At 48.9% G+C, this 18,867-nt stretch overlaps 4 protein-coding genes across 4 annotated transcripts; 3 read left to right on the forward strand and 1 right to left on the reverse strand.

Moving 5' to 3' along the window:
- Positions 1 to 1,061: 1,061 nt before the first annotated feature.
- AtWU_01031 (uncharacterized protein) lies at positions 1,062 to 1,691 on the reverse strand (the record flags this gene model as incomplete). The annotated part of the gene is made up of 1 exon (XM_035496146.1): positions 1,062 to 1,691. One exon carries the CDS (start codon positions 1,689 to 1,691, stop codon positions 1,062 to 1,064), a length of 630 nt encoding a protein of 209 aa, XP_035352039.1.
- Positions 1,692 to 13,368: 11,677 nt separating this feature from the next.
- On the forward strand, positions 13,369 to 14,162 carry AtWU_01032 (NAD(P)-binding protein; the record flags this gene model as incomplete). Its single annotated transcript, XM_035496147.1, has 2 exons — positions 13,369 to 13,402; positions 13,447 to 14,162. The coding sequence occupies 2 exons, from the start codon at positions 13,369 to 13,371 to the stop codon at positions 14,160 to 14,162; spliced, it is 750 nt and encodes a 249-aa protein (XP_035352040.1).
- A 328-nt stretch (positions 14,163 to 14,490) lies between these two features.
- Positions 14,491 to 16,963, forward strand: AtWU_01033 (cysteine--tRNA ligase; the record flags this gene model as incomplete). Its single annotated transcript, XM_035496148.1, has 2 exons — positions 14,491 to 14,781; positions 14,840 to 16,963. 2 exons carry the CDS (start codon positions 14,491 to 14,493, stop codon positions 16,961 to 16,963), a joined length of 2,415 nt encoding a protein of 804 aa, XP_035352041.1.
- A 324-nt stretch (positions 16,964 to 17,287) lies between these two features.
- On the forward strand, positions 17,288 to 18,581 carry AtWU_01034 (uncharacterized protein; the record flags this gene model as incomplete). The annotated part of the gene is made up of 3 exons (XM_035496149.1): positions 17,288 to 17,318; positions 17,372 to 18,387; positions 18,435 to 18,581. The coding sequence occupies 3 exons, from the start codon at positions 17,288 to 17,290 to the stop codon at positions 18,579 to 18,581; spliced, it is 1,194 nt and encodes a 397-aa protein (XP_035352042.1).
- Positions 18,582 to 18,867: the final 286 nt, after the last annotated feature.

Raw genomic sequence — 18,867 nt, forward strand, 5'->3', positions numbered from 1 at the left:
ATCGGAAATCGCGAGTAAAGAAGAAAAAGCAAAACCACTGACGAAACCCAGCTGAGGGGGAATCTGGGTCTGGTATCCCGAAATGTTGCTAAATCCATGACCACCAACACCGACGCGACAACGCATGAAACGTAACAATAATTAAGAGAGTAAAGAAACCCGGTTGACAAGAGGGGAAAGAAAAGAAACCGGGGGGACAAAGAACCACAAGCAAGGAAAGACACAGTGCGCAACGTGAAGCGAGTATCCAAGCGCGTGCCATGACCCTTTGGGCCAGCATGATCGGAGTGAGTCACCATCCGTAGGGAAGGGAATGCGATCAGAGCGTGCCCTGACAATGGCGGTGAGGTTGTGAAGAATGATAGGCAGCAGAGGGCCCTGTCCAGCGTGCAGCAGCAGCAGCAGCCAGAGAGGGGAATGTTCCCCAATTTCCATCAAATGCGCCGGCTGCGACAGGGAAATTAGGTAATCAGGCAGCCAAGCTCGGGCACCAAATCAGAGGCCGCGAAGACGCAACTCCGGCCTGCCAATTCCGCCCGGCTACGGCGCCTACCAACTATCTCTCCTCGCTTCGTCTCCCACTCCTTCGTCGCACGTGCACCCTCTGTCGTCATATTCCCCCGGTCCCATGCCCGATCATGCTAATTCATGGCCCTGTTCTTGAAAGTCCGAGCCTTGTGATGTCTCGACCTCACAAGCATCAGTGCCAGAAGTGTGTCATTGTGGCGGGGACCTTGACTGATTGCTTTTTGCGGCAACCACTCAGATCGGGGGCTTCCCAAAAAGGGGAATAAGAAGGATAAGATAGTTGAAAGAAGAAAAAAGTAAAAAAAAGAAAGCAACCAGATAGACGTGTTGGTCGCATTTCTGGACAGCTGAGCTGGAGACAGATCGGCGTCGATCATTCGACAACCCTAATCTCCGGCTAAATCGGACCAAAATGTTGGCGTGGGGTGACGAAGTCGTGGGGTATCATGACATGCGCAAGTAGGTGGTTTGGCGTATTGATGTTACAACGAAGGGAAAAAGTAAAGAGAAGATGACACCCTTCTCGGTGTCTCTTAGGCGCGGCAGACGGTGGCTTTCGAAGCTGATGCGGTCCGCCGCTTCCTCTCGGGGATGGCCTTGCGCTTCTTGCGCTTTGCGTTCTCGCGCTCTGCCGCTGCCATCTGTGCCACCCGCATGGCCTGCTGTGCTCTCGCATGGGCCTGCACCTGAGCAAGGAAACGCGCGCGCTGCGCTTCTTCTTCCGCTGCGGCGCGAATCATCTGGATCTGCTGCTCGGTGGTCAGGTCAACGTCTCCCATGGTCGGGTCCTGCGCGGCGGATTCTTCGTCGATCGCACTCTCGCAGGGGGATCCAGAGCCGATGGGGAGGAGATCTTCGTCGGAAAGGTAGGCGCTGGCACTGGAGCCCTCTGAGTCTGCACTCAGCAGAGAAGGGCGGTTGGGCCAAGATGGGAATGCGCACGAGTTGTTCATCTCATAGCCGCTAGAAAAGGAGCACTTGCGAGGAGTGATGTCGAGCAAGGAATCAGTGGGAGAAGGTGGTGGGGGAGGCGGCATCGAAGTAGGTGAGCAAGAGCTGCCGAAGCTGAAACTGAAGGAGACATTCTGGGTGCTAGTGGTGGCTTCGCTCAGAGAGGAGCGAACACTAGACTGGTTCTGACTCCAGGGAAGAAAGGGATACATGGTGAGAAGAGGTGTTATCAGTAGTAGTAAGTGGTGGTAGTAGGTGTAGTAGGTGATAGTAATGGGAGTGAATCTCGGTGTTGTCCAGAGCGATGCAGGAAGTATAAGTAGTATGACTACTAGTACTAGCTCTGTGACAGTAGTAGTTTGATGAGTGGAGGTGAAGAAGATCGACACGGTCTGGGGAGGTCAAGACCCAAGAGATGAGAGAGGAGGAGTGGGAAGTCAGATAAATAAATAAGCTTGGAGAGGAGTATCTGGGGATTGACGCTGATCAAGGAACACTCCACCGGTGGATCAAATGGCGGAGAGAGGAAAATGAGGTGAATGTATAAATGGAAGAAGGGCCAGATCGATCGGGGGAGGCGTCTGGACTCCCTTGCATCTCCCAACAGATAAGGCGTCGTGGAGAACGAAGAAGGAGGTGTGGAGTGGGGGGTTGGCAGCAAATCCGATTTTTTTCCCTCTTCGGATTTATTTAATTCGATTTATTCAATTTTCTGAAAATCAGAAAATCAAAAAATCGAAAATCGAATTTCTTTTTTTGTGGAAGTAAGAAATTCCCTTGTTTGGGTTGAGCGCGTCGCCCCACTGGGGAATTACCAGTCACCAGCCCGACAAAGCGGCCAGAAATCACTTGGAATTTTCCGCAATGCTGGCCTGAAAGCAAAGCATCCACTGGTAATCCTGCGTGTCAAGCGCGGCGATCAGGCGGAAGGGGCGTTCCGGTCGCTGTACGATGAATGAAGCAGCAATCAAAGTGGTTGGACACGAGAGAGCAAGTACTACTACCACAGGAGTATAGTAGTAGTGGTGGTGGTAGGTAGGTAGGTAGGTAAACAAGCTGATGTGTATGTGTGGAAAATGTGTGGAGGTATGTTGATGATGTCGGTGATGTCGCGGCGGTATGTCAATCACAGTAGAAAGTACCAAGTGGCTTAGTACTAGTATTGTTTACTGTGATCAGTAGTCGGTAGTAGATAGTAGTAGTAGTGGTGAATGGTACTATTGTCAAAAGTGATAGATGTTCGAGTTGATCAGTCCAGTGCGATGTAGCAACGAACTCCTGAAACCCATCATCGGACCAGGGACTAAAGGTACATATTTATCTATTATTATGATTTATTCCCATCGGGTGGATTCGACCCTAATCTGACAGCCAGACCCCCGGTCCAGGGCGTGGATCTATCGGCTTTCTTTTGTTCTTCCATTTTAATTTGTTTTCTGGGCGGATTTGCTCGCTCCTCCGGTCCGCGGCCCGGGGAGCTTCGGATGGGGGGCCAGAAAAGGGAAGAAGGGGAAAAAGGGTAAAGGAACTGGCGTGGGGATGGATCAAGTGTCAAAGAATGAGTCAACTTAATCCACTGCTCCCTCCGATTTCTCCCACAACTCCGGACTTCCCATCAGTGGCACCTCCGTAACTGATTCTTTGGTTCGTCCGACCCCAGATTTATTGGCATCTTGCCAAGTGCAGAATAACACCAGAGTAGAGAATATACAACTGGTGCAGTGTACGGAGTAGTTGCTACATTGTAGATACTTGCATTAACAATATCATAATCTTAGTAGAATTAGTAGTAGTATTACTGTAACTAGTAGTCTAAGGCTGACATGATACGGGTCCGGTAAATATTCCCCCATACCCGACCGAGGTGACTGACTGACAGACTGACAGTGGGGGCTCATCATTCATCCATCCTTCTATTTGGTGTTGTTTTTCGGCGGCTGACGATATTAATTTAAATGAGAAACATCGCCTCAATTGTGAATTACTCCGTCTGCCCCCAATATTGATTATTATTTTTCGGGCGGATGTTTCATACTTCCAACCTGGCAGGCAGGCTGTACACCGTAAGATAATCAACTAAATGATTATTCACAACCCCGCCCTGCTTGCTTGCTGTCTCCTCTGCTACGTAAACACCACCAGGAGTAAGTCAAGTACGGAATACAGTAGCCGACACGAAAATCAAGAAAAAAACGCTTTGATCCGCGATATCCTCAGCACAATGCGACAGGCGGTGTTGGGTTCTCGTGCATCTCGCAACGGGTTCTTGCGGTCTGTGTAGTTTACCAGGTATCAGCCATCTGTCGGTCAGTCCAACGATTCATTCAGACCAATCCCCCCTTCCCCTCCCTGCAGCCAATGTACAGCATCATCATCACCACAACCCCTAATTCCGCGACCGAATCAGCACGCTCTGACCTCACCGCTTCAGTCTGTTGTTTGGCATCTTCGCAGCAACTAACACCACAGCATGCTTCCGATGGATGTCGACATACATCCGCCCGTCTGTATGAGTATGCAAGTATGTATATACATCTGGCGATAACGGTAGTAGGCATGTACTATGTGGGTAAAAAGGAAAAATAGAATAATAATTACTAGTTAGCATCGGCACTGCTTGGGGTCCAAGTGACTCAGATGGTTTCAAATGCGTTTAGGCTTTTTGCATCTCGCGTTGGTTTTACAACTCATCCCATCCCTCCCCTCCCCTCCCCTTCAACTCCCTTCTAACATGGGTTCTTTCTTGGGGGTAGTGGTGGTGGTGGTCTGGCGGTCAGGCAGGCAAACACCCGGGCGGGCGCCTCAGAAATTGGCTGAGACGGACATGGACATGGGGATTGTTGGCAGTGCTGGTTTCTCGAGGCAAACAAGACGAGGATTGATTGGGTTTCCTTTTTTTTGCGACATCTGATTATTGTTATCAGCTCGTGCCGCGATAACAGAGTACATAAAAAAAAGGCAAAAATAAGCAAGCAAAGGAAAAGGAAATAAAGTAATTCGATAGAGGGTCATTCAGTACCACATAGCCGCCCCCAGGGAAGCAAAGTAAGTAGTCGGGTACCTAATCCATGCGCGGTATCCGCGGTGGATCCCGGGTATTCCCTTATGCCCTGCTACCTTACTCCCCGGCTGTGTATGTCCACTTCTCCATCAGAACCCGATAGGAAAGTCGCTACACTCTACAATACACTTCACATAATGATAGACCCTACAGTAAGTATCCCCTTAAACAATAGGCGGCGCACAACTTCTTATTTCAACATCCTAACCATGGAACCTATCTTGCACGGATCCGACCCCCGGGTCCGTTACTGTCAAGTTGTTTCGTGTCCGGGGGACAGTTGTGTTCCCTGGGACGACCCAGAGTACATAGTCGTGTGGTTCCCCGTTCAACAATCCACCCACCCCCGCGACCCACGCGTTTCTACCGAGATACCAACAACTACTTACTTATCACCCTTCTTTACCCCGGACGTTGTGTACCACCGCCAAGCCCATTTATCCGCTCCGTAATTCTTACTCCTTCGGACCCGCGTAGGGACTTAACAGTTCGTCTCGTAAATAGTTATCTACTGGCATCGATAGAATCAAAGTCAGCTGTGCCTGTCTGTCTGCCTGCCCCCAAATCTGATCTGACGGGCCGCACCACCCCCAGATTCCATCCACTGTCTGAGTTTGTCGCGGTCTGCCCTGTCCTGACCTGCCTTGCTCTGCCCTGCCCCCCGTACAGCCAGTAAGTTGGGGAGGCGAAGCAACAACGGCCCCCCATGCCTCCTCCCTTTTCCTCCCTCTCATCGGCAGTTGTCCGTTTCAGCCCGCGAACTAGTCACATCGGCTGTAAATGGCCAGACCAGGCAACTCTGTGAAAGAAATCAACAACAACGGGAATATACTTCTTTCGGGTAACTACAGTAGGCAACAGAATGGGTTTACTCTTTGTGTGAGTCCAGCCTAGCTAATGAAGATCACTATTTACTAGTACGTAGTACTTCTCCGACCGTCGCGCTTTGTTAGAGTCGAGAGGCGAAATGCACGGTTAATCTAGGCGGGTAGTTTTTAGCCTTGCCGGGCGGGATAGTGCCTCGGCATCTGGGGGGCTTTGGATTTATCCACCCCTTCCTTAGTTACTAACTAGTACAGTATTTCTCTTCCTTTGTTCGGGAAGTAATAGTAGTAGTAGTCTAATTCTGACAAGGCACACGCAGGGCTGGATCGCTGGCTATCCTGTGATCAGCTGAATGTTTTGTTGTTGATGACTGACTAGTCGTACAGGGGACAGCTTGTTTCAGAGTTGGGGCTGGATGGGATGAATGGATGGCATTGTGTATGCAGTGTGCATCGAGTACTACAGTAGTACTTCTTAGTGGTACTATATTTAATGAACAACGAACGAATGGATGAATGACTCGATGCGATGCATACCTACGAAGTACATATGCTGGCATGCAGTATGTGTTTGAAAGAGAGATATATATATATCAAACAAGCGGAGTGTGCTTTATCAATTCTGGGTCGCGATCAATCAATCACTATGCAATGCATCCTACTAAATTCATACAGTGTACTTTGTACGACTTCGTTGGTTGCAGTGGACCTGAACGAATGATCTAATTCTAGACTTCTTTGCATATGTACCCCTGGAACTAGTAGTCGCTCCAAAGAACTTCACTAAATTATGATCCCAGCTAGTCACTAACAACTTGCCTACCAACCTACCTTTGTGTGAAGTACGTTGGCTGATGGTCTGTCTCAGTTCAGCTCCACAATGCAGTGTGAAAAGCATCAAACCGACACAACTGATCATCCCAGACAAAGTACGAGTTGCGATGCTAAAGTATCATCACGAGCACACCAACACCATGCCCAGAACGCCTACTACTAATAATGAAGATGTGATTCAGTTCTTTCTTTCTGAAATAGCAAACGCTTTGACCGACCGGGCACCAGCCATCACAAGCCATCACAAGCACACTAGTTATTTGACCGTCTTGAATGGCTTCATCTTGTGGTGGTTGCTACTGTTGCTGCTAGTACTACCGGTGCTGATTGGCGCTATCAGGTGGACAATGAAACGGCCCAGCGGGACTGATTGAACTGTGACAAGAAGCCTGGCCTGTCAGTCCGTCAGTTGACGAGTAACATGGCCCCGACCGGGTGATTGGGAGCAACACACCCGATGCCGGCGCCCAGACCTCGGTTGCTAAAGAGGGTTCATCCATTTCCTTTGAACCTGACTGACGGGTAAATGAAAAGGTACTTAACCCGTCGACGGCTCTAGACCCTCGGCCCTAATTTCCCCGGGGGCAAATGATCAGATAGAAGTAAATCAATGATAGTCCACGATCAGTCAGTCACTCAGTCAATAGTCTGCTCATGCACAACTGCTTTTCTTTCACTCGCGGGAGTGCGGAACCCGCCTCCGATGAATGATCGAACCGCCGTGCTGGATTGGATGGTCTCCACCGCCCCAGCGATCGTCCCTTTTGGGAAGAAGTAAATAAATGAAAAGTATTTTTCCCCTTTTGGCATCAGAGGATCGTCTCTTCCCAATGCGGTAGCTTTCTGAGCTCCCCGCCAACCCAAAGTACTTCCGTATTTGCTCCCCCTCGCGGCCCTTCAAGACTCATCAACTGCACTATTTTGGAGAACACGACGCGGGTAGACCCGCGGAACCGCGGTACAAACTGCCGGACCAGGACTGGAGCAGTGGAGAGAGCATGGGGAGGAACTTTTGCCCCCTTTTTGCTTTTGGGGAAAGTATCGCAGGTTCTTCAGGGTGCACCGTGAGCCGGACATCTCCCCCCGGCCCCGGTGGCTGCAGTAGTTCGCCGCGGGTGGAAGTCAAGGAGGAAAGTACTGGATACCTTCAGCTGGTCCTGAAGATACATCCACTCACTGTGAATGGATCATCATCTCGATGAAGGACGATGATGACGACAATGACGACTATCTCTCCATAGCTCTCTGAGCATGTGCATTCCACTCCAGCTGCACATTTCCCAGATTGTGTACAGCTTACTTACGTATGCACTTGCATACATAAGTACATTCCCGAATACTTCCTGGTCTCCTTGACCAGAAGTACTCCGGAATCCACTCTGGGGTACACCTGTACTTTACTTATTGACTTACTTTGCCAGTTCTCCACCCAGGTACATCCGCGTATGCAAGCCTAACATTCCAGACTGTCCCCGACTTTGGGTACTGCAAAATGCAAAATGCATTTCCGATCGAGGCGATCCATCCAATTGATTGGTGCTGACCCCCTTGTCCATCGTCATCCCATGATCCCGGATACCCTCCTGCATTTTCCACCCACCCACAGCTCGTCATGCAAGGCATGCTCCCAGCTTACGTGGTGATGCCTCGGTGCTACCCCTCCATGAGCGGTGTTTTGCACTGTTCCCTCCCTCCTACTACCACCACCTTGCTAATCTGCGGTACTGCGTCTGCAGGGACTGTCAAAGCTCCCAAACAGCGGTGATTCACCGCTTCCCCCGTTATTGGTTCTCATGATGCCATGCCATCGGTTTCGTTGGTCGGGCGAAACAATCAACCTTTATGGTGTTTGCTATCGATCTAGCGCTTGGGTTGGACTACCTTAGGCATCTGAAAATTGATGCATCCATTCATGGTGGTTTCGTCTTGATTGAGAATCGGGACTTTTGCATCGCCGACCGGGGGAAGGGGGTGCTCTCCCCATCCCTCAATTATGGATGAAACATTGGAAAGGCACTAGAAGCTAGGACTGAAGATCCAGGAGCGTGGTCTTGGACTCCTCACAATGCACACCCTGGCTGCCCCGCCCACGGCCTTGCGCGGAGTTTAAAGGTACCACTTGCTCCCCGGAGTATCTGGGGATGGAGAAAGCACATACCACACCGTCCGGGGAGGACCACATTTGCTGCACCACATTCTGGGACGGGGAACGGGTCCCGGAGCACGGATTGAGAAATAAGGTGTACTCCTCGCAGCGGATGTAGCAGACGGATGCCTGGCTGTGGTTCCGTCTGCACTGGGTTCCCGGTTTGGCAACTAGAGCTTCCCAGCTTGGGGATCCACGACCCTGCGACGGGTCTTTCTGAGCAGTCCGGAAACAACTTCCCCGGTTGATCCTCAACCTGTGGCTCGCACGGGGGGAGACCGATCATATGTGTGGCGTCGCATTTGGAATGTGTGGTATATTTATCTGGCTACATACAGAGTGAGGCGAGGTATGTGGCGAGGGTGAGCGGGGACAGGTGGCTTGAGTTGACATACACAGTGATACTATGCTTGGAACTGATCTCCGGATAGGGCCGTCTCCAGAGGTCAAAGGGAGGTACTATCGACATGACGGCACGGAGTCCATGCGCTCGGTTGAGTCAGTCTGTCACTATGCCTTGACTCGTTTCGTTCTATTCCCGCCACCTGCGACATAATCGGCAACTCCGCAGTTTAAGCAGGTTTATTGTTGGTGGGCGTCGTCATTTACTGCTGTTGACACCAGAGTTATCCTTTTTCTCATGTCCATCTGACCACGACTATCAAGCTTACGATAGCGTTCAATATCGGCATGCGCTCCGTTGTCCCATGCAGCGACCGACCGCTTAATCTCTACAGGAGTCGTCCTACGCGGGGGGTCTGTAGACAAGGCCATTATACTCCGTCTGGTTACGAAAGTGAGGTTGGACGGTGCAACGTGCGGGCGGGCAGTGCTTGCGCTGACGTTTCATTCTCGATCATCTACACGGACGCGCGGAGACGCCGCGGATTGCGATCCCCAGATGGGGAAGGCCGTACGGGTCAGCAGGTAATCACTCGCGTGTTACACGGAGAGCATTAGTAGCATGAGTAGGAGTCGTATTATTGGAGCCTCATCGCAGAGCCGCGATGAAAGCATCACTCTTTTGCTCGATTCGTTTGCTGAGACCTCGTAACGCTTTCAGCCTTGTGGAAATGATGCTAGGGTTCCATCGGGTATGATAGCGGTCGGAGTTTATTGAGAATGATGATGATGACGATAATGATGATGATGGACACGTTGACATGGATTCATCCACATTTACCCCATATTTCTGGCACGTCGCTTGACACCGATCATCTTGACAGCTGCTGCTGCTACTACTACTACCTCGGGGTGGCAAATACGCCAAGGGCGGTTAGGATATACTCGTGATTATGACTGTAATCTTCATGTTTACTTATCTCGGTTATATTCAGACAGAGTAAATGGATATAATTAGCCACGGCATAGTACTCCGTAATCAGATTGGCATCTACACCGTAAATAAGTATGCCATAGTAAGCCACTTCATCCCACTCATTACAAATCGATAAATATATTTACCCTCGCACAAGAATACAGCCACAAACCCACCGTCCGTCTGCCATGTAACCACCGATTTACTCTATCTAGAATGGGAAGTGGTGACACAGCAGTTGAATGTAGTACTTCTTTGGATATTCTTTAATCATTAAATATTTGACTAGTTGAATAGTTATTCTTAATCCACACAACGAACATTGAATAACTCAATGAATGATTAGAAATTCTAGATAAGCACATACATACATAAAGCCTTATCGTACAACCGGACATCCCCGTCATCATGATGACGATAAAGATATCGAAAATAATAATAATAATAATATTCATCCCACATTGACACGGAGGGGTAACAAACCCCAGTAAGTCAGTGTCAGTACGTACTAGTAGTGTGTGTTCTGGAACGTTTCCACGCAGTGGTTGATTAGAAATACTAGCATTTATTTTCCTGGTTTAATATCTGTATTATTAGTGATATTAATATTATCAATAATATTTATATTTTCATCACTGTCATATTATAACCAACTAACTCATAATATTATTATTCAGATTGTCTTAGATATGACACCACTGCACTGCTGCAGTGTTGGTTAGTTGGTTGGGTACCCAAGTAAACAAATTAGTACTAGTAAGCCTAACGAACATTCCATCGTTCCATCATCCATCATCCCTCATTCATTCATTCATGATAAGCTACTTACCCTTGAAACAAGTGGGGGTGTTGTCTGTCTGTCTGTCTGTCTGACCGGGTAGATCGGTTAACACGGAACTATTTATTTACTTATTCTTCATGACACATGCTAGTCTAGCTAGCTGGCTGGCTACTACTTCGTGATGATGAATCCTGATGGAATATAGGATCGAATGATAATATCAGAGAATGATAATATTCAGGAAGCCGCTTGTTGCGCCGCGCGCGGTCGGTCGGGAGTTCGGCAGATATATTTATCTACTACTTAGGAAATATTTGTTGGTGGTTGCGTGGTGAGTACCCACGTGTTTATGGGATAGGAATATATTTCATTCATTCCTTCGTAACGAAGTATAATCCATAAGGAAGGTAGTAATGTTATCGGAAGATGTCGGCACTACACAGTAACTTGTTAGACTACTGTAGTATTCAATAGGTAATGGATAAATAATGAAGGATGAGAATAAGGATGAGGATGAAAGCTAACTGACGGACAATATCCGATGATAAATAATCCCACCAATTAGATAATTAATATCAATCCTTAATCCTCATTCCTCCAACTACACTTGTTGCTTACCTTATCTAGGGAATACGTATACTATCCACCTCATGAAAAAAAACAAGGATCTCCTCGTTCCAGAAGCCTTCCAGCCTTCCATCCTTCTCACGCTCCGCTTCTTCTTCTTCATCTCATCTCATCGGCTAATTGCATGTGAGAATTAAACCTGTGTGTCACGGCAACCGTTTACCGTTTGTCCTTCCCTTCCCTGTTCTTTTCCCTTTTCCTTTCCCTTCCGTTCCCGCTAGTCTACCAAACTACCGAAGAGGGGGGAGGGGCCGTGAACTGGCGGTGAGGGAATGAATTCCTTGTACGGAGGGAGTCTGGGTTGTACAGTTACGTTACTTGGTGTGATCGGCGCACACGAGGGGAAAAGAGTTGGTCATGGTTGTGGTTTTCCTCTCTTTTTTCATTGAGTAAAGGGTAAATAGTGTGGGTGTGGGGATATATTCCTATTCGAGTGGAAGGGTGTTGGAGAAGAGCAGGTTTTGGGGGATGTATGCCGTAAGTAGTGGGATGGAGGTGAGTTACTATTCCCGCGGCGGATAGAATATCCACCACTACTTACTTATTGCTCAGGGATTTAAACTGATATGGAATATGTTTATTCTTGACTTTAACTTTCGTGACCGTTGCAAAAAACAGGGAAAAAGAAAAGAATGATAGAATGACCGTTATCCCACGGGGTCGGTGTCTGTAGCCGGTCAACAACGGTTAAACTACTTACGTAGTTTAGCAACTAGATTGGGAATTGATATCCCCTACTTACTACTTACTAGTATCAAGATAGCTACTACGTATATTGTATCATCCTTGCCGGGAGGATGTGGCTTTGGGTTTAGCGGTGAAAGAAGTACTACACTTATTTCTGTTGTGTTTCGTTTTCTTGTTTGCTGTGGATGGTTGCATCACTTTATTGAACTCTTTCTTGCTTTCTTCTTCTTTATCGGGTTTGATGTTGGTTGATGCGGTGGGACTACTAGACAGTAAGTATGATGGTTGAGGGATGGGTCTAGATCTAGACCTCGGTGGGGGTGTGGGTGATGGGTGGGTTGTTCTTTTGTTGTTCTTTTGTTCTTCGATGCTGGTGGCGCGGAGCGGTGTGCGATTATTGTATATCATTTTTTATGGCTGATTTTTATAGGATTTCAATTCAAGGAAGTGAGTGTGGTTGAAAGGGTACTTTATTTTATCATGATGAGAGGGTCGTTTTAGCTAATTTGGGTAGTTATTGCTGGGAGATGTAGGTGTGTACATGTATCATGGTAAATAGATGGTTTTGTATTGGTTTATGCATTGTATGTAGAATCTATCTACTTCGTACCAGCGATGTCTGATACTAATAATATCACTATGAGACGGGCATATCTCGAGCATCATAGTATGAATGCTGTCTCATACATTGCCGAATCCCGGTGTTCATTTAACAAGGTTGCTAGATAGAGCCGTAGAAGAAACAACTATTGGAATAATGACCTGTTGAATATCAACTAACTCACGGAAATGGGGAGATATCTAGGAATAGCACAAGCTTCCTCGTCGACTAGTATGGAGCATAACGCGATATGTGGCTCCGTGCACATGTGGATCTGAGCCAATATCTATCGCTTCCTTCGAGAATATCACCAATGCGCTAGAGTAGAGCCTCAAGGCATGGCTAGTGCACGTACTAGTCTGATCATGTCTATATAGTATATATTAGTGGGTAAAGCCTGACCTATGCTTTTGTCGGATGTGTCTGGTTATAGAGGTCAGCCCTATCATGGGCTTGGTATTCACATCGTTCCCTAAACTATATGTTGTCCTGCTCGATACTCAGCATGTGGCTGCTGTATGACTAGCATGACTGGTTTGGAGCATATGCACTGTGATGCCAGGTCCACTCCCTGTCATCGGAACGCAGGACAATTAGGAGGTTAATACCCTCCTACTAGTATCCCATTGGTCTTGATGGGCTTGAAGATCTCCGGGCTGCTCTGAAGCATGATTGGCATGATTGGTATGCCAGTTCCTGCCAAGGCAACAATCTTGAAGCAGAATGGTGACTAGAGAGCATGATGATCCATCTCATCAATTCTGCTCGCAAAACAACCTATTTCCTTATACGTTGAGGTGAAACAAAATTCGAGCAGGCAGCTCTCAGCTCTCCAAACTCCGAATCCTTCAATGCGAAGCCGGTGTTATCGGAGTTATGGGCATTCCTGTAGATCGGAGTTAAGGCTTGATATTTCCGAACTGCACAGTATATAGTGTTGAACGTGACGGTGGTTGCAATCACTCAAGAACCTCTTAAACTGCGTGAATATCTATTAGTCTGTACCAATCATGTCTGCTGAGCAAAAGTTGGTCCTGATCACTGGTACTTCTTCCAGCCCAACAATTGGTTTCAACTAACATCTCCAGGGGCAAACCAGGGCATCGGATTCGAGACGGCCAAGAACCTGCTCCTCTCCGACAACTACCATGTCATTTTAGGCTCGCGAGACCCAGTCAAGGGTGAAGAGGCGGCCAAGACCTTGCAGGCTGTCCCCAGTATCAAGGGCAGTGTCTCGTCAATTCAAATCGACGTGACTGACGATCAGTCTGTGGATGCTGCTGCTGCCCAGATCAAAGCTCAGTATGGACGAATTGACATCCTCGTCAACAATGCTGCCATGAGCTCGATGAAGCATCCGCCAAGTCGAGAGACTATGCGCCAGATCCTGGATGTGAACGTGGTCGGAGCACTTAGCACGACAGAAGCATTTCTCGACCTGCTTCGGAATTCATCTGAGAAACGTCTTGTATTTGTCTCTTCGAGCACAGGCTCCATTAGTCGTGCGGCAGACCCGTCATCTCCCTTTCACACAGCCAGTGCTACGGAGTATCGGGCCAGCAAGGCTGCACTGAACATGATGATGGTCTTGTACATGTGTCGCCTCAAAGATGAAGGCTTTAAAGTGTTTGGAGCCGATCCAGGGCTGTGTGCCACGAATCTCACCGGTGATCCTGAATCACTGCGACGACGAAATGCTGCAGAACCATCTGATGGAGGAGAGAGGGTGGCGACGGTCGTGAAAGGGGAACGGGATGGTGATGTTGGGAAGGTTTTGGGAGTATATGGGGTGTCACCCTTCTGAGTAGTCTTATGGTTGTATCATTCGAGAATGTATATCAGTCTGTATTATACTGCAATGAGTATGTGTATAGATTGCAAGCAAAACAGTAGATGGCATCAAACTAAACCAATCATGGCCTGTGCCTGAATGAGTCATGGCCAGTCACGAGACCCAACCCAAAGCGGGGATGACGGCGGTGAAGCCAATCGGTGGCAGACCGTCAAAGCAAGTCGTTATAATTTGCTGAAAAACTGGTGGGTAACCATCCAGACACTTTATGCCACCACCACGATTACCCCTCGTTTGCCGGTCGCTCTTTTCATCACGCCGGTTCTCTCGCTCGGCCATCATGGAGAGTCGCCAACAGCCTCCCTGGCAGCAACCCCCTGCTCATCCCGACACTCGTCTGCCCTCCCTCAAAGTATGGAACTCCCTCACCAGATCTAAGACGCCCTTTGTGCCATTGGACCCCAAAGGCCGGAAAGTTAAGTGGTACGCTTGCGGTCCGACAGTCTACGACGATGCGCATCTGGGTCATGCCAGAAACTATGTCAGCACCGATATCCTGCGTCGAATCCTCAGGGATTACTTCAAGTTCGACGTCGAGTTTGTCATGAACATTACCGATGTCGATGACAAGGTATGTGTCATTACCCCGCCGATACAATAGCTTCTCGAGTATTGACTCTGGCTCCAAGATCATCCTGCGCGGTAGACAACAGCACTTGTTCAACAAGTACATTGCCGAGCACCCCACCGTTACGCCCGATGTCCTCGAAACCGCCCGCAAAGCATACAGCGCCTACATCAAGAAGAACCTTCCCCTGGTCGATCCCGAAACCAAGCCCGAGAACTTTGTCGCGGAAGCCGAGAAGGTCTATGGAGTTGTGCTGCAGGGAGGGGCCCTGGAGGCAGACAAGAAGCCCGGTGATGCGGAGGTCAAGATTAAGATGCACATTAAGACTGTGACAGCCACGACGTCGGCGATTGCGGAGGCCGACCAGAAGCTCTCGGGCATCGATGCTGCCTCCAGCAAGGCTTTCTACGACGCCGCCCAGGATGTCTTCTGCTTCTATCTCGATGTGACGGAGGGGTCTACAATTCCTGGCGATGCACACGAGATCTTCACGAAATTGACGAAGAAGTACGAAGATCACTTCATGAGGGATATGCGGGATCTCAACGTCCTCGACCCCGATGCTGTGACCAGAGTCACGGAATACGGCCAGCAGATTGCCGACTTCGTCGAAAAGATTGTCGCGAACAAGTTCGGTTATGTTACCTCCGATGGCTCCGTCTACTTCGACATCAAGGCGTTCGAAGAAGCTGGAAATCACTATGCGCGACTCGAGCCTTGGAACCGCAACAACCAGCCTCTGCTGAGGGACGGCGAGGGCGCGCTGTCGCGAGCAACCGAGAAGAAGTCTTCAGATGATTTTGCCCTCTGGAAGGCATCCCGTCCGGGTGAGCCCAGCTGGTCAAGCAAGTGGGGTCAAGGACGGCCAGGCTGGCACATCGAGTGCTCGGCAATGGCATCGAGCTGCCTTGGTAGCCAGATTGATATCCACTCCGGTGGTATTGACCTTGCATTCCCTCACCACGACAACGAGCTTGCGCAGAGTGAAGCCTACTGGTGCGAGCATAAGCAGCAGTGGGTCAATTACTTCCTGCATATGGGCCACCTGTCCATCCAGGGTTCCAAGATGTCGAAATCTTTGAAGAACTTCACCACTGTCAAGGAGGCTCTCGAGCGCGGTGACTACACTCCTCGTAGTTTGAGAATCGTCTTCTTGCTCGGTGGGTGGCGTGATGGTGTCGAGATCACCGATGATCTCATTAAGAATGCCTCTTCTTGGGAAGAAAAGCTCAACAACTTCTTTGTCAAAGCGAAGGACCCCTCTAGCTTCCGGTCCTCCGACGAGGCGCCGACTTCTTCATCCGAGACCTTGGCACAGGCCCTCAAGTCCACACAAGAAAAGGTCCACGAATACTTCTGTGACTCCTTTGACACTCCCAAGGTCATGGCCGCCATTTCTGAGTTGGTCACGACGTTCAACGCGCTTGACAGCCAAACCCTGGATCTCAAGGTGGTTGAATCCATGGGTACATGGGTCACCCAGATTGTCACTATCTTTGGCTTGAATGGCGCGGCCTCTCCTGACAACTGTGGCATCGGCTGGGAAGGCACTGACATTCCGGAAGCAGCCAAGCGTTTCCTATACCCACTGTCCGCCATGCGTGACACTCTGCGCCAAGCTGCCATGTCTGGAACCCCCATCACCGCTGAGCAGGTGAAGGATATCGTGGACACTTCTGCTACCAAGGAAGCAACTGTGTCCGATTCTGACAAGCCCTACTCCGAAGTCCTGGACAATTTCACTTCTCAATTAGCCTCGCTAAGCTTGGACGATTCCAAGCAGGCTTCCAAGGACATACTTTCTCTCTGCGATCGCTTGCGTAATGTCGATCTATTCAACCTGGGCATTTACTTGGAAGACCGCGAAAACAAGCCCGCGCTCGTCCGTCCTGTCACCAAGGATATGCTGCAGGCCCGTGAGGAACAAGCTCGTAAGGCCTTGTTGAAGCAGCAAGAGAAGGAGAAGCAAGAGAAGCTTGCCCTGGAACGGCTCGAGAAAGGAAAGCTCAATCCCGTGGAAATGTTCCGCACGAGCGAATACAGCGCCTGGGATGAAGACGGCATTCCCACGAAAGATGCTGCGGGAGAGCCTCTCGCCAAGAGTAAGAGCAAGAAGCTCCGGAAAGACTGGGAGCGCCAGAAGAAGGCCCACGAAGCCTGGCTTGCAAGCCAGAATGGAAAATGATAGATTATACGAATCAATGAATAATACACCATCCATCTTGGTTGACCCAGAAGGATCATCAAATTTAAGTCCGACGTGCACCATCATTTGAAAGTCATACATTCGTCATCTTGACCTAGAAACTCATCGTTAGGTAACCATGCCAGTAGCACTACGCACCAGTTCTGAGACAGCCATATTCCTCTCTGCAGCTTGTTCTGTATCCTCGATGTACATCCACGTTCATTTCAGAATCCTTAGCCCTGGAAATCTCTTGACCTCCTGGAAACAGGCAACTCGATACCACCCAAGTTTTACAGACACTTGTCATCAGACCATCCTATGATGGCTCTCGACAATGCTAGACGTGTCTACAGTGAGTACCATCCATGTCATGTAATAGATCCCGTACTCACCGTTGGCGAGTAGTGACGCGTAGTGTCACGACCCGCATTTCCCAAGATGCAACCAAGCTTGACAACCTCCCACTCGAGGTATATCATCTGATCTTCTCATATCTTGGTTATTTGGACCTTTGCGCCTTGCGTTTCACCTGCCGAAGGTTTTACCAAGTGTGTGCCGACCCGCTCAACAAGATCAATCTTCATACAATCTGTACCGACCTTTCCCGGCGGCATGTGCGGCAGTTGATGACGCTCACCGAAAAGCAAGCCTCAGCTATTAGAGAATTGTCAATATGCAGTTCTTCTGGAGGACCTCTGGGCCTTGGTTATCGTGTTCTCCCGTCGTGTCCCCTGAAGTCCCAAGCCTCGGAAGACTTGCGAAAAGTCGTCAAAAAGCTCACACAATGCCGCGTTCTCCGGATTTCTGCAGTGGATATTAAGCACATAGACTATCAATTAGCATGGATGGGTGCTATTGACATGACTTACTCAGTGCTATACGCGTTTTGTGAGACTAAAAGTTCCCTAAATTCGCTCACATTAGATTTCAGGACAGATAACTTACCCTCGCTTCTACATGGCGGTCTTGAGAGTCTCCCGTCCTATGCTGTCTCTGATCGCTTCTATGGAAGTTTAAGAGTTACCGACATATCACTCAAAGTCAACGCAAACATAGCAATCAGCCGTGGCTTTTATAAAATACTTCTACTTCCACTATATACCCCCTACCCCTACGGAGTAAATGAGGTCTCACTTGATCTTGGAAAAGCCTATGCAGAAGATGTCGTTTATGATGTCTTGGAAGGTAAGTATTTTCGAATTGGACCTCTGGCGGTAATCAAACTACACAATGTTACGGGCATGGGCCATCGCTTGCTTGAGCCAAAGTTGAATAGGTATTGCCATAGTTTGCGGGTCCTGACTATGGAGAATATTATCTTCAGATATACCTGGTGGCGGAGATTCTTGCGCGACTTGAAGCGGAAATACTTTCGCCTAGAAGAGGTAGATCTGTCTTGGGACGTGCACACAGGTTCGATAGTGAGTCCATCCCTTCAGTCTTTAATGCCCTCGCTAATTGAGTCTAGAGCACCTCACTCGTCACTCTTTGGAATCGTAATACAATCATGGACCACAGTCAGACGAAGGTGACCTACACTGGACCTGAAGAACATGGTGCCCTTACTGCTCTTGAGGAGATAGCCTGTGAAGACCCTCTATCCGTTCTTCTGTGACTCTGCCTGGACGAAGAATGATCTGATTAATCCGTTCTATCGGTTTATCATGAATGAGCTTAGTACTGTCACCGTTTGTCTTCAGTGCTTTTGGGGATCAGGGAAGCTGCTACTGATCGGACAGCGGTTTGCAATAATAGCGCAAATGTTTATCGTCTTCAGTAGTTCCTAGTTTAGCCAGAGACCTGAGAGAAACATGAAGAGTACGAATATTTGCGCTACTTTTGCGATCAAGTGTATGGGTGGAATGAGTAGGGTGAAGTAATGTGCTCTAAACTGTTTATCG

The sequence above is a fragment of the Aspergillus tubingensis genome (assembly GCF_013340325.1).
Source record: "Aspergillus tubingensis WU-2223L DNA, scaffold_2, whole genome shotgun sequence".
Classification (NCBI taxonomy): Eukaryota; Fungi; Ascomycota; class Eurotiomycetes; order Eurotiales; family Aspergillaceae; genus Aspergillus; species Aspergillus tubingensis.